The sequence below is a fragment of the Lontra canadensis genome, unplaced genomic scaffold, assembly GCF_010015895.1.
Source record: "Lontra canadensis isolate GAN:19392208 unplaced genomic scaffold, GSC_riverotter_1.0 scaffold54, whole genome shotgun sequence".
NCBI classification, from domain to species: Eukaryota; Metazoa; Chordata; class Mammalia; order Carnivora; family Mustelidae; genus Lontra; species Lontra canadensis.
Genome location: NW_022631048.1, coordinates 4889135 through 4903055, shown reverse-complemented (window position 1 = coordinate 4903055; position 13921 = coordinate 4889135). Strand labels below are relative to the sequence as shown.

Sequence of the window (13921 nt, the reverse complement as noted above, 5' to 3'; positions counted from 1 at the left end):
TTCAACCTCCCCCAAAAGTATAAGTCTTTTTTTTTTTTTTTTCAAGATTATTTATTTATTTATTTGACAGAGATCACAAGTAGGCAGAGAGTAAGGCAGAGAGAGAGAGAGGGGAAAGCAGGCTCCCCACCGAGCAGAGAGCCCGATGCAAGGCCCGATCCCAGGACCCTGAGATCATGACCTGACCTGAAGGCAGAGGCTTAACCCACTGAGCCACCCAGGCGCCCCTAGAAGTATAAGTCTTAACCAGTCAGTCAGAAAATTTCTGACCAGCATCAGCAAGGAATCTCACATGGGCCTATCCATACCCCCAAAAGAAGATGAGGTAATGCACCTAATAAGACCCCCTGCCCTCCCCATAAGGGAAGGTGATGTTGCCTGAAACAATCCTTTTTTTTCCTCTTTTGCTAATAACTTCTTGCCACACCCTCCTTCCTAGAAAACCTGTCCACTTTTTACAACTCCTTGGAGCTGCCCTCCACTTGCTAGAATCGCTTAATAAAGATGATCAGATTTTCAACTTTACTTGGTTGAAATTTTGTTTAACATATCCTTTGGCCATTGTTTTTAAACTGGGAGGTTCACGTTTTTGTGTAATTTGTAACATCTAGTTACAGAGTAAATAAATTTTAAGCATTTTGGATGAACAGATAAAACTATTCTCCCTGAGCTTGTCTTTTCATTTTGTATTTCTTGATGTAGTTAAGACTTTTATATTACTCAAATCTATCAATCATTTCCTTTAGTAGGAGAAGCAGAGAGGGAAAATGGATTTCTTAAGAAGAAAAAACTGTCCATTTTCCGAAGCTGTTTCCTATACAGTCCCTACTTACTCAAATGAAAACATGGTATGAATCAAACAATTGTTTCTGAAAGAAAGGAGAATGTTAACTCAGACTATATGAACATGTAAGAGACTGTGAAATGTCTCTTATTTTAATATTACCTTGGTATCACTTAGTTTATGAAGAGTGCCTCTAATAAGAACACAAGAGAACTTTACTATCAGAAGAATTTCATTAAAGAATGAAAATAAAAAATCTAATATACATGCATTCTTCTTAATTTGGTATTTTCCAAATTAACAAGAGAAACACATGAGAAAGTTCTGGAAAATCTTCAGATTTCCAGAGCTAGGCTACAACACATATCACAGGTGACTAGCATCCTATGAAGTATGGACTATCTAACAAACTCTAAGGAAAACAATACTTACTATTCAAGAACTAAGATCATTTCTGATGGTGTTTCATAGACTTCATGTAAATTAATGACCCAAGGATTGTCCTGTGCGAGTTCAAGAACAGCAATCTCATGAATTATTTCCATCCGACAATCTTGACCTTTTCTTCTTTTTCTCATGAACTTTGCTGCAAATTCTTTTCCAGAATCTTTCTTTATGCATTTCCTCACCACTGCAAATTTCCCCCTAGAATTGAACAAAAACATTCCCTGTTAAACTCGACAACTTTCTAGAGATGGTAAACTTTCATAAAATGTCCAAATATTCATCAGTGGATAATCAAATTCAGACCATATTCAATCACAAATGCAGGACTACCACTTAGGAATTCAATAGGTACAGCTCTAATCAGATAAAATGTAACTGGTAAACCTGCAAAATTACTTCTGAAAAGAGAATAACCATATATTAAAGTCAATATTTTTTGCAGTTATACAATTTATTTTTTTACATTTATACATAAGAATGATTTGAATCTTGAAAAAAGGTATTAGGCTTGTTAAGAGAAACTGATTATCAGAATTCCTAAAAGAACTGAATTGACTAATACTATATTGCCTTTCAAAACTACAAAAGTTAGGAATCTCATTTATATATTTCAACTACAGCATCAGCTGGAACTGTCTTGTTTTCCTATAAAGAGAGATACAACAAGCATCATTTTGATACACTACACTATGATTTGTTATTAAACTTATAAGGAAGTCACAGGGGAGTGAGTGTTAACAAACTAAGCAAATTAAGGCTATGAGTTCTGGAATTAGATATGGGTTTGAATCCCAGAAACAGCTCTGCAGCCCACTTGGGCAATTCATTAAACCTTTATTTTTTTTTAATATTTTATTTATTCATTGGACAGACAGAGATCACAAGTAGGCAGAGAGGCAGGCAGAGAGAGAGGATGAAGCAGGCTCCCCGCTGAGCAGAGAGCCCAATGTGGGGCTCGATCCTAGGGATCATGACCTGAGCCGAAGGCAGAGGCTTTAACCCACTGAGCCACCCAGGTGCCCCTCATTAAACCTTTTTAAATCTCATCTTCCTTATCTGTAAAAGAGGACACACCAGAACCCACTTGACAGGGTTGTGTAAGAATTCAACCATATAATACATAGCAATTGTTCAACATGGGATTTGTCACAAAGTAAGTGCTAAATAAAAAGTTATTAATCAAACAAATCATTAATTTGTGATAGTCATCACCTAAAATACCCAATCTTTAAGTTGGAAGGCAGCTTAGGAATCAGTTTTTGTTTCTGGTTTCTTTTCTTTCTTTTTTTTAACCTACTGCCAGTATCAGTGTCTTCTTTCAAACTGTGAGGTTGTTTCTTCCACTCTTGGGTACATATTATTTTAATAAGATTTTCATCACAAGCCTAAAGTGAAGGGCTGTTGAGTCTGGGCTTTTTGCTGAGCAGTACAGAAAGACCGTTCTCTTCCAAATGCAAATCTATTGGGTATTAATGGAAGCTGGGATCTGTTAACTGCTACTCCCTTTTCCCATTTTTTTTTTTAAGATTTTATTTGAGAGAGATGGAGAGAGAAAGAGTACAAGTGGGGTGGGGCAGAAGCAGAGGGAGCAGAAGAAGCTGGCCCCCCGCTGAGCAGAGAGCTCCATCCCAGGACCCTGGGATCACAACCTGAGCCCTCACGCGCCCCTTCTTTTTCCAATTTTCAATCATTCCTTATCCCCATAAATGTTCTGAAGACTTTCTCATTATTCTAGGTTTGGACCCAGCATTCTAGACTATTGATGTAATTTTGAGTACTAATTCTTCCTTCCTAGCGGCTGTTAACCACAAATATATTTTTCATGCACTTTATACTTTTGTAACCCCCCACTAATAAAAATGTTAAAGGATATATCCTTAGGTATAACTGTGAACGTAGTTGCTCACATAAGTAACAATCTACCTTAACAGCACAGCACCCTCGTTCAGATCAAAGTTCTTTTTGTTCACAAAAATGTGAAAGATGCCTAGAGATGCTTAGAGGGATTAAATCATAAACCTATTCATCACAGACTAATGCCTTTTATTTTACTCCACAAAATCATTAGACTAACATCTCTATCAAGTTTTAAAAGATTCCTGATGACTTTTGAGAAAAAAAATCATAGATATTAAAAGAATCAGGGGCGCCTGGGTGGCTCAGTTGGTTAAGCATCTGCCTTCAGCTCAGGTCATGGTCTCAGGTTCCTGGGATCAAGCCCCACACTGGGCTCCCTGCTCAGTGCGGGGTCTGCTTCTCCCTCTCCCTCTGCCCCTCACTTGTGCTCTCTCTCGCTCTCAAATAAATAAAATCTTTAAAAAAATAAGAAGAATCAAATTATTACTATGTCAGAAGTTTCAAAAGAGAAAAAGAGAGAAAGTTTCATTTATAAAAAACAGGCCAACATATATAATTGACAGCAAGCATGATCCTGGTAATTTAGAAATGACTCTGCTGAACTGCTTTGAAAATACTCTTCCATCAAATACACAAATGTTCACTGTTCACACACTTAACATTCCAGGCAATGCAGTACTCTGCAGTAAGTAAAATACGACTTCATATCTGGCCTGAATGTGTATTTTTGAATAGATGGGAAGACAAATGACTCAAAAGAGAAAGGGATTCAGACACATTGCAAACCTACAAACTCTGGGAGCCCTTTTACAGAAAAGTTATTGCTAAATTCCAGAACCAGAGGCAAAAACAGGAAGGAGACCCATACTCAATTCGACATCTGGAGCCATACAACCATTTCTTAGGGTCGCCAGCACAGTTCCCGTGGCTCTCCACCCCCACCAGTGACTAGTCTGGACACCGCCTTTGTTTTTGTGGAAGCACTCTTCACAGTTTTAGGTTTATTCTTTTCTCTCCACCGTGTCATGTACTATATTGGAAGTCAGCACATTTTTCTGTAAAGGGGGAGATAGCAAATATTTTTGGTCTTGCTGGTCTCTGTTACCACTATGCAAGTCCGCTATTGTAAAATGAAAGCACAGACAACGGTAAATGAATGGGTGACTCTAGGTTAAAACAAAACAAAACAAAACACTTTATGGACTTTGAAATGTGAATTTCATAAAATTTCCATGTTATCAAATATTACTGATTTTTTCAACTATTTAAAAATGTAAAAGTCATTCTATATAGCTTAGGAGCCTTACAAAAATAGGCGGCCAGCAACTGTCAGCCAAGCCCTGCATTATCCCACACTGAAGAAACTCGTCCGTCATTCTGATACTAAAACTGACAGCAAGAACAGCAGATCATGAGGGTTTTGAGGAAACCTGTACTGCCTTCACCTCTAGATGACTGGTGCAATGGGAGGGGAACCCTTGAAACAACCCTTGAAGAGTACAAAGAAGATAAGATTTCTGAGACTGTTCTTTCTGTAGAGCAACACAGTACCCAGAAATGGGAGATTCAGCATTCAAGGTGCGGAGTCCTAGTGAACACATTAAGAATTATATCATCACAGTGTTTAAATGTTACACCCCTCAAGGATTGAAATATGCACGTTTTACCACAGCTTCGTGGTAAAAACAATGATTGTATCTAAAGCCTGAATTTCAGGTTACTTGGGCAAAAAGATAAAATAAAGTGTTCTCCGGACACTAGTGGCCACAGTTAATATACAGACTTGAAGCTGATGAGATTCAAAGGGCATAAGATGTTTGTTTCACATCTGGTTTCTTTATTGATTTAGCCAAAATTCTTCCTGGACTACACAGTTATCACAATTTACTGAGTTCTCCATGCATTTCACAAAAATCTGTGGTTCACTATTACACACCAAACTGACAACTCAGGTTTGTATGAAATAGTTTTTGGTGGGGGGAATATAAAAAGTCAATATATTTCAGAACCACTGAATGATAATGCATTGCAAAGAGATGGGAAAGTAAAGATACATCAACAAATAATTAGAGGAAGGACATCGAGTTAGATCCACCAGTCTAAGCCTCCTGGGTTTTGTCATCTTGGCATTGCTAAGGCCTAACTTAGGAAGGTGTGGTGCACATCTTTAAGAAGTATGACACGCTAAGGAGTTTGGACTCTCTCAGTAAAAATGGGCACTTGTTAGAATTTTTAAAATAAAATTTTTAAAGATAATTCTGATAGTGTTATTAACAGTTTATTGCAAAATGTTAACTAGAAACTAGGGAAACCAATAAAATAATTTAAGGTAGTAGGTCTCCAGTAAAACAGCAGCATAGAGGGTAGGAAAAGACGATGCATTTAAAAGAGGGGTCAAAGTTCATAAGCATTCCTTGGCAGATGGAACTGCAGGCAGAGCTGAGGGGAAAAGGGAAAAGTGGAAGCACTTTTTTGTTCCACAAAAATCTGGAAGCAGATTTTTACCTGAGCACTGGATAAACGTGGTACCATCAACTGACAGACTGATTATAAGGATGGTAACAGGTTTGGATGGGTTTGCACATGTTATTTAAATTGGTCTGACATAGTACCATTTGTTGCACTATGCCTGTTTCCCTAGCTAGGCTAGGAGGTCCCTAGTTAGACCTCACTTATCATTCATCTTTGTATCTCCATAGTGCCCTGCACATGGCAGGTGCTCAAATAGGGTATCAGATAAGCACGCTGAATATACACAACTGTTCCTGTTTTTTATTAAATAAAAGTTCTATGGCAACTTAATCTTATGAAGTTTAATATTTTAACCACATCAGACTATTTGCTATTCCCTCTTTCACTGAATTTTTCTGCCACTGTGCTTATTTATTTTATTGCCAATGGTCGGAGGAGTATCTTTCATCACTATTACTGGAATTCCATCCATTCATTAAGGCTGAGCTCAAATGTTATTTTCCCAGGTGACATGTCTTCTTGTTGATAAAGGAAATAGTGACTGATTTGTTACATTTGAGAATAATTGCCAGATACTAGCAAAGTGCCTTATGTGCTTAATATAGAACATTTACTTAATAGCACTGGAGTGCTATTAAATGTAAGAAGTTCCACTCCAGAAAGATCTAGAACAGATCCTACCTGTCTTCCTTACCTCTGAAAGGAAACCAGCAGAACCCAAAATATCTATGGATCCTAAGTGTAAAAGTCAGTGAGTCCTTCAGATCAGCTATCAGCATGAGTGACAAGAACAGGCAGGGCTTTAAAAGACAAACTATTTTCCATTCTGGCTTGTAACTGCATAATCTTAGGCAATTTACTCAACTATTTCTGAGCCTGAATTCCTCATCTGTAAGATTAGGTTGATGGCACTTAACCTTGCAAGATAGTAAAGACTAAACAAAATTACATCTCTACAGTGTATAGCATTCAACAAATGATCAGTAATCAGTAACTATTTTTATTTTGGGGGGCACAAACTTCAGATCTATAATGATAGTGATTTATAAAGAAGAATCCTAGAACAGAGAAATTTTGAAGGTGGCTAACTTGAACTCTCTACTTGATATAAAATTTCCCTCAAAAATTGTAGTTCCTTCTTCTTTACCTGAATAGGTGAATCAATGACAATAGCTACTTAGCTTTCTGATGCACTTGGTTCAATAATCTGATTTTATAAAATTTTGTTACATATAGCTTTATGGAGAGGTTGAAATTCTTTAATCCTCAAGTTAATGTATTTTTTTACACTTGATCTTAGCCAAAAGTCTAAGAAGTGACTATATTTTTTTTTTTAAGATTTTATTTATTTTGAGAGCCTGTGTGGGGGGAGGGGCTGAGGGAGAGGGTAATGCAGACTCCCTGCTGAGTAGAGAGCCTGATGTAGTCTCCATCCCAGAACCCTGGGATCATGACCTGGACTGAAGGCAGACACTTAACCAACCGAGCCACCCAGGCACACCAAGTTTATGTACATTTTAAATTAAGATTTTAACATTGTAAGTCCCAACTTTCCAAAATTAGAACAGCTGACTCAATGAAGTATCTGCCTTAGAACTTGCTAAGTAACCCTGCTGCTGAACCACAAACATAGCCATTTTTTTTAATCCTTCCAAAAATATCAGATTACACACAACTACTGGTAAATACTCTTCAAACTAATCACTAGTGGCCAAGAAATCTTAAATAATATCCATCCTAAAACAAGGCAACTTCTACATGGACAATATTACTTACCAAGGGTCTTCATTTCTTTTTTTCTTTTTAAAGATTTATTTATTTATTTGCGAGACAGAGAGAGAGAGAGAGAGAGAGAGATGGGGGTAGGGGGGCAGGGAAGGTGGGCAGAGGAAGAGAGAATCCTCAAGCAGACTCTCCAGTGAGCGTGCGGCCCTATGTAGGGCTGGATCTCAGGATCCTGAGATCATGACCTGGGCAGAAATCAAGAGTCAACAGCTCAACTGACTGAGCCAGTCACATACCCCAGAAAGGTCTTAATTTCTAAAGAAATTATGAATTATAATTTATGACACATGCTCAAGTAGTTGTAAGGTACAAAAGCCTGAAGCCATTATCTACAGCCATGAATCCAGGTAAAGAACACGCAGTTCCTGAAATATACCTGCCCTCCTTCAGCTTGAACATTCTCTTATTTTCTGATAATAATCCCTTCTTATTCTAGTTACTCTAGTTGAGAGTACACAATACACAACATCCCTATCTACCATAAAGCCCGACTGAAGAGGAAACTATATGACACAGAAGCTTCATAAGAGTTCGTCCCAACATGGAACTCATGTCCTCTCATAAAAACTATGAGAAACTGCTTCAGCTACAAGGCAGACTGCAGATTATTCTTTGAGAAACATCTGACTTATATAACAGAAGGGATTTCAAAGAGTGCCAGCTCAGCAGTCTTTCATAAGACTCCGTCAATCTCTGCCTTGGTTTTCTCATTGAAAATGGGACTTCCCGGGGGGTGCCTGGGTGGCTCAGTCAGTTAAGCATCTGCCTTAGTCTCAGGTCAGGATTCCAGGTTCCTGGGATTGAGCCTCATATCCGGCTCCCTGATCAGCAGTGAGCCTGCTTCTCCCTCTCCCTCTGCAGTTCCCCCTGCTGGAGCTCTCTCTCTATACATCCTCTGCAGTTCCCCCTGCTGGAGCTCTCTCTCTATACATAAGTAAAATCTTTAAAAAAAAAAAAAAAAGAAAGAAAAGAAAAGAAAAGAAAAGGGAAAGAAAATGACTTCCCAAACGTGCATGTGAGAATTAAGTAAGATAATACAACTGAAAGCACCTGTATAACCGTAAAGTATTTATGAAATACTCGTTCAGCAGAGAATTCATATTTTTTCTCATGGGGAAATTCAACTATCAGTATGTAATAATTTAATAAACAAAAGATATTCTTTTGGATTTAAAAATCCTTTTTTTCTTAAGATAAAATTTATCAATGCATAAAAAGTGTTAAAGTTGAGGACTAAATAATGAAAACACGTGTAAGGCAAATCATTCAATGTGAAATTTGTACTATTTTAAATTTCTAGAAGCAAATTTTTGTTCCTATACTTTCAAGCTCAAGGGGAATCAATATTATGAAAAAATTCTCAGAACCCAAGGTCATGTCTCCTGTACCTATAATCATTTATGTGGTTTACACTGGCACATATCCCGACTGAAAGGTAACAAGCTTTATCAATAACAAGTCAAGCTTCAAGAAACAAAATTTTACATCCTATATTTACCCACATTTAGGTTGCTATGGACTCTGTTGGAAACATCAAATATGACCTGACATTTCTTTAAAAAAATCAAAATCACAACCTCTCATTACTATAGAACCAAAATTGACCACTTCAAAAATTCTCTTCAACCATTTCACTGAAAGCTTTAATTTTGTGTAAGATAAAAAATGGTAACTTCTTAAAGAACTCAGTTTCTTTGAACATTTATCTCTTCTCATCTCTTCAATATTTTTGACTAAATGAAAGGCCATAGAATGTAGCAAATAGATCTTCTCTTTTTCCTACTACATCATTAAAATATAACAGATAATTTTGTGAATTCTGTATCAGAATGAGATCAATTAGTTATACCAGAAATGCAACCACAGTTCATAGCTGGAAAAAAAGACACCTTTCTTATTACAGAAAAGATTATGAATAAACAATTATGTCAGAACCATAATATACAGGCAAAATTTATAAACCTTAAACAGAAACTGCTAATAACAGAAAACAGAACTTTTGCTTCCTGAGAGTTCTAAACAGTTCCTGTCTGTTTTGCAATGAGATTTCACTACTTTCACCACAGACAGAAGCATAAAATTGTGCAGGTTTTCTTATTTTTGCTTTCTGGTTACATGTAAAAGAACATTTATTGTTACACAATGAATTACATTCATTGAGTGTTCCCCTTAAGAAAGGCACAGCCTTAATGCTATAGATGTGTTCTATTTAATTCTCTCTACAACTGGGAGGCAATAAATGGTTAAGTTACTCGAGTGCATGTAAGTGGTAAAGAGCTAAGATTCGACCACAGCCTGTCTGACTCCAAAGACCATGGTCTTTATCACTTCATTAAACCTCTCCGTGACAAAAAGAAAAAAGAAAAAAGAAAAAAAAGAAAAAAAAAAAAAAAAAAAAAAAAAAGGAACCAAAGAGAAACAAATACATTCATTTGGTTTTTCTGTTTTAGGTTCTTACATCAAGTAGCTATCTAATTGCACTGTTCTGCTGCTTCCGGAGTTATAACTTTTGTAAACAAACTTATGTAAGCATATAAATATAGGTAATATATTTGCAAAAGATAAATACCTGTAGGCAAGTGAATGTTACAACACAGACAAAAATAAGAACTGAAAAGAACATTCCTGGAGGAATTAGTATCAACACCTGGTAGGGTACAAATCAATTTTTCACATTAAGTCATTTATTATAAACTCTACAAGACAGTGCTTGCCACCTAAAGATATTTCGGTTTTGTAATGCCAGTTTTCCCTCTGTGGAAGGAAGCCAGACAACCAAATAATAGAAAGTCTTAGTTTTCCCCTTTTCAGGAGACCAGGGCTACTTCACAATGTCTGGAATTTCGATGAGTTAGAATACCTGGCTGAGTCGGTAGCTCTCTAGGCCTTCTCTGGTATAACTAATTGTCACACTTAAAGTGTGTACAGATCCAGTTAATTAGCGCGCACCATGGGGCGCCTGGGTGGCTCAGTGGGTTAAAGCCTCTGCCTTCGGCTTAGGTCATGGTCTCAGGGTCCTGGGATCGAGCCCCACATCCGGCTCTCTGCTCAGCAGGGAGCCTCCTTCCCCCTCTCTCTGCCTGCTTCTCTGCCTACTTGTGATCTTTGTCTGTCAAATAAATAAATAAAATCTTGAAAAAAAAATTAGTGCGCACCATAGCGAAGTGTATCTTGCTCTGAAAGGTATTCTTCCTTTGGTTAACATCTGGAATAAGGATGACAGGTTTAAGGTAGATTCCCCTCCAAAAAACCAAAAAACCCCCAACCCCTATTTCTAAAAGCCAGCTTAATATATGCAAAATTGAGCTTTTTAAATACTGCTTGTGAGCGATGTTACAAGACCCTCTTTTCCCAGGACCCCAGGTGAAGGCAGTCTCCACCGTCAGGCCCTTGCCCCATCCCACCGTGGTGCTGTCTGGCAAGCCGGACAGCCGTCTGCAGCAACGGCTGACGTTTACGGACTGCTCTGTGCCAGGACCTGCAGCATGTGCTTTACAGGCCTGTCACCTGCACAGCACCCCCGCGAGGGAGGCGGGCACGGTCATGACCCTGATTTTATGGGTGAGAAAGCAGGGGTCGAAGTGACCCACTCGAAGGCAGACGGAGCGAGCCGGCCAGGCTGAACGCGCTCGGGTCTGACGCCAACACCGACGCTTCGGACTTCTCCAAACGTTCGTAAGGAAAAGGGGAGTCGGGGTCCCCAGACCCCTGGCCCTCCATCACCCCTCATCAGCACACAGTGTAAGGTCTCCAAGCAAGCCTTCGCCTTTCACAGTTTTTACGAAGAGCCGAATGGAGAGCGGCGGCGGGAGGAGAGGACGACGGCCGGCGTGGAGCAGAGGGGAAAGAAAGAGCGAGGCGAGGGCCAAGAGCCTGGGAGTAAAACCGACGTGAACTGGGCCACAGAGACCTAAGTACTTCACAACTAAAATCGCACGAAACCAAGAAAGCGAAAACGAAGTCGGCGCGAGGCTGAGACGTCCGCCCGGCGCGGGGGCAGCGGAAGCCGTCACGCCCCGCTTCGCCTTCCCACGGCCACGGAGGGGACCGAGCACACACACGCGAGCTGAAGGGCGAAGCCAGCGCCGAGTCCGCAGCTGCGGCTCCCCCGGGAAGTGCACGCAGCTCCCACGCCCCCCTCGCTGCCCCGCGTGGAAAACGCCTCAGATGCCGGAAGGGCCTGCGCAGAGACGGGGCTGACGGCCCCGGTCCCCGCCGTCGGGAGACTCGGTCACACCCGCTCCCGGGTGAAAGCCGCACGCCGGGGAGCGCCTCGCCGGCTGCGGGGACAAGCCGGGGCGCGCGGAGGCCTGGCTGCTGCGACTCGACCGCCCCGACCGCCGCCCGCACCCAAGTTTGTGCCAAGTCACGGCGCGCGCTATCGGCCCCGGGCCCGCCACCCCCACGGCGCCCGCCCGCCGGCTTCTGGCACTTATCGGCCGCCGGGCCCCGCCCGCCTCACCTGCCCAGCTCCCGGCCCGGGCTCAGGCTGTAGCCGTCCTGGAAGGGCTCGGTGCGCACCGCGGTGCGGATCTCCGTCAGCAGCCCGCGGGCCTGAGGTGGGGGCGGCGGCCGGCGCGGCGCGCCCAGACTCCTGCCCGCCCGGCCCGACCCTGAGGCGGCGGCCGAGGGGGAGCCGCGGCTGCCGGGCTTCTCCAGGGGGATCATGGTGGACCGGCACGCTTCCTTTCCGTCCGCCCCGCTCGCTCCCGGCTGCCCGCGGGTAACGGTCCCACCTGCAGCCGCCTCGCGCGGACCCAAGAGCCTCCAGGAAGCCGCTCTCCCCCCCAGTCAGCGCGCTTTAACTGCGGCGGGCGTACTCCCGGCGTCCTGCCCACGTCCCGCCCCGCCCCCTGGCCCGCCCCTCGCCCCGCCCCTCGCCGGCCCGCGCGGAGTCGGGAGCGCAGGGTATCTCACGCGCTCCCTCTGCAGCCGAGAGGGAGAGAGTGCAGCCTGGGGGGTCCTCCGGCCTGGGGGAGAAGAAAAGCGGCACTACCCTTCCGAAGCCAGGGCTCCCGGCCCCAGCCAGTTACACACCTGTTGAACATCTGAGTGCCCCAAAACTTGATCCCTCCGCCAGTGAAAGGCATTAAGTGTTGCCAGCTGGCGCTTTACCTTGGGCGCGGGCCGTTGGTGGCAGGGGGCGGGTTGTTAAGAGACTCCCAGCCGGGCTGCTGTACAGCACGGGGAGTTGACCAGGGCACCTCGTTCCTTCACACACTGGGAGGAAATCTGGAAGCAGAAGTTGAGTAAATATTATTAACCCCTTACTCTAGCCCTATGCAATACGCAGTATTATATGTCTATAGTCTTCTCTGTATTTAACATGGTGCTCTCGTCTGGTATTTTTTCTAAATATTAGGGTTGTTTGTTTCTTTTTAATGGACTTTAGGGGCGTCTGGGTGGCTCAGTGGGTTAACGTCTCTGCCTTCAGCTCAGGTCATGATCTCAGGGTCCTGGGAGCGAGCCCCACATCGGGCTCTCTGCTCAGCGGGGAGCCTGCTTCCTCCTCTCTCTCTGTCTGCCTCTCTGCCTCCTTGTGATCTCTGTCTGTCAAATAAGTAAATAAAAAAAAAATAATTAAAAAAAATTTAAAAATTTAAAAATGGACTTGATTTTTTATTTTAGAGAAATTTTAGGTTCACAGCAAAGCTACCTGAAAGGTACAGAGATTTCCCACATCAGGTGTACAAGATAGTAAGTATATTTTTATACATTATGAAATGATCAGCATCATAGGTCTAGTTGCCATCTATCACTATACAAAGTTATTACAATATTATTCACTATATTCCCTATGTTGTACATTACATCCTCATGACTTATTTATTTTTATCTAGAACTTAGTGCCTCTTAATCCCCTACACCTATTTTGTCCCTCTTCTATCTGCCTCCCCTCTGGCAACCACCTGTCAGTTCTCTGTATCTATATATCTATAAGGCTGTTTATGTTTTGTCTTGTTTTTAGATTTCATATATAAGTGAAATTATATGGTATTTGTCTTTCTCTGACCTATTTCACTTAACATAATACATCCATGTTCTTGAAAATGGCTAGATTTCATTCTTTTTAAGGGCTGAGTAATATTCCGTATATATTCACTGAATCTTCTGCATGAATTTACATTCCAACCAATAGTGCACGCCCTCACCAACACTTGTTATTTCTTGTCTTTTTGATAATAGCCATCCTAACAGCTGTGGGTGGCTATCTCCTGATGGTTTGGACTCCCATCTCACTGATGACTAGTGATGCTGAACATCTTTCATATGTATGTCGACCATCTGTGTGTCTTCTTTGAAAAATTGTCGATTCAGGACCTCTGCCGATTTTTTTAAATGGGGTAGTTTCCTTTTTGTTTTTGAGTTGTATGAGTTCTTTATATATTTTGGATATCAACCCTTTATCAGGTATATGATTTGCAAGTATCTTCTCCCATTTGGTGGGTTATATTTTGTTTTATCGGTGGTTTCCTTCACTGTGCCAAAACTTTAGTCAGAGACAGGCTCATTTGTTTATTTTGGGGTTTTTTGCCCTTGCCTGAAGAGACATCAAAAAAATATTGAGTGATAAAG

The 13921-nt window shown here is 41.6% G+C and overlaps 1 protein-coding gene across 1 annotated transcript in view; it reads right to left on the bottom strand.

Moving 5' to 3' along the window:
- STK17A (serine/threonine kinase 17a) overlaps positions 1-12124 on the bottom strand; it is a 39890-nt gene extending 27766 nt beyond the window's left edge. The window contains exons 1-2 of the mRNA XM_032874981.1: positions 11808-12124; positions 1217-1429 (exon numbers count right to left, since the gene is read on the bottom strand). Of these exons, the coding sequence (XP_032730872.1) occupies positions 1217-1429; positions 11808-12013 (419 nt within the window). The 5' untranslated portion in view covers positions 12014-12124. The remainder of the gene's footprint in view (positions 1-1216; positions 1430-11807) is intronic.
- Positions 12125-13921: the final 1797 nt, after the last annotated feature.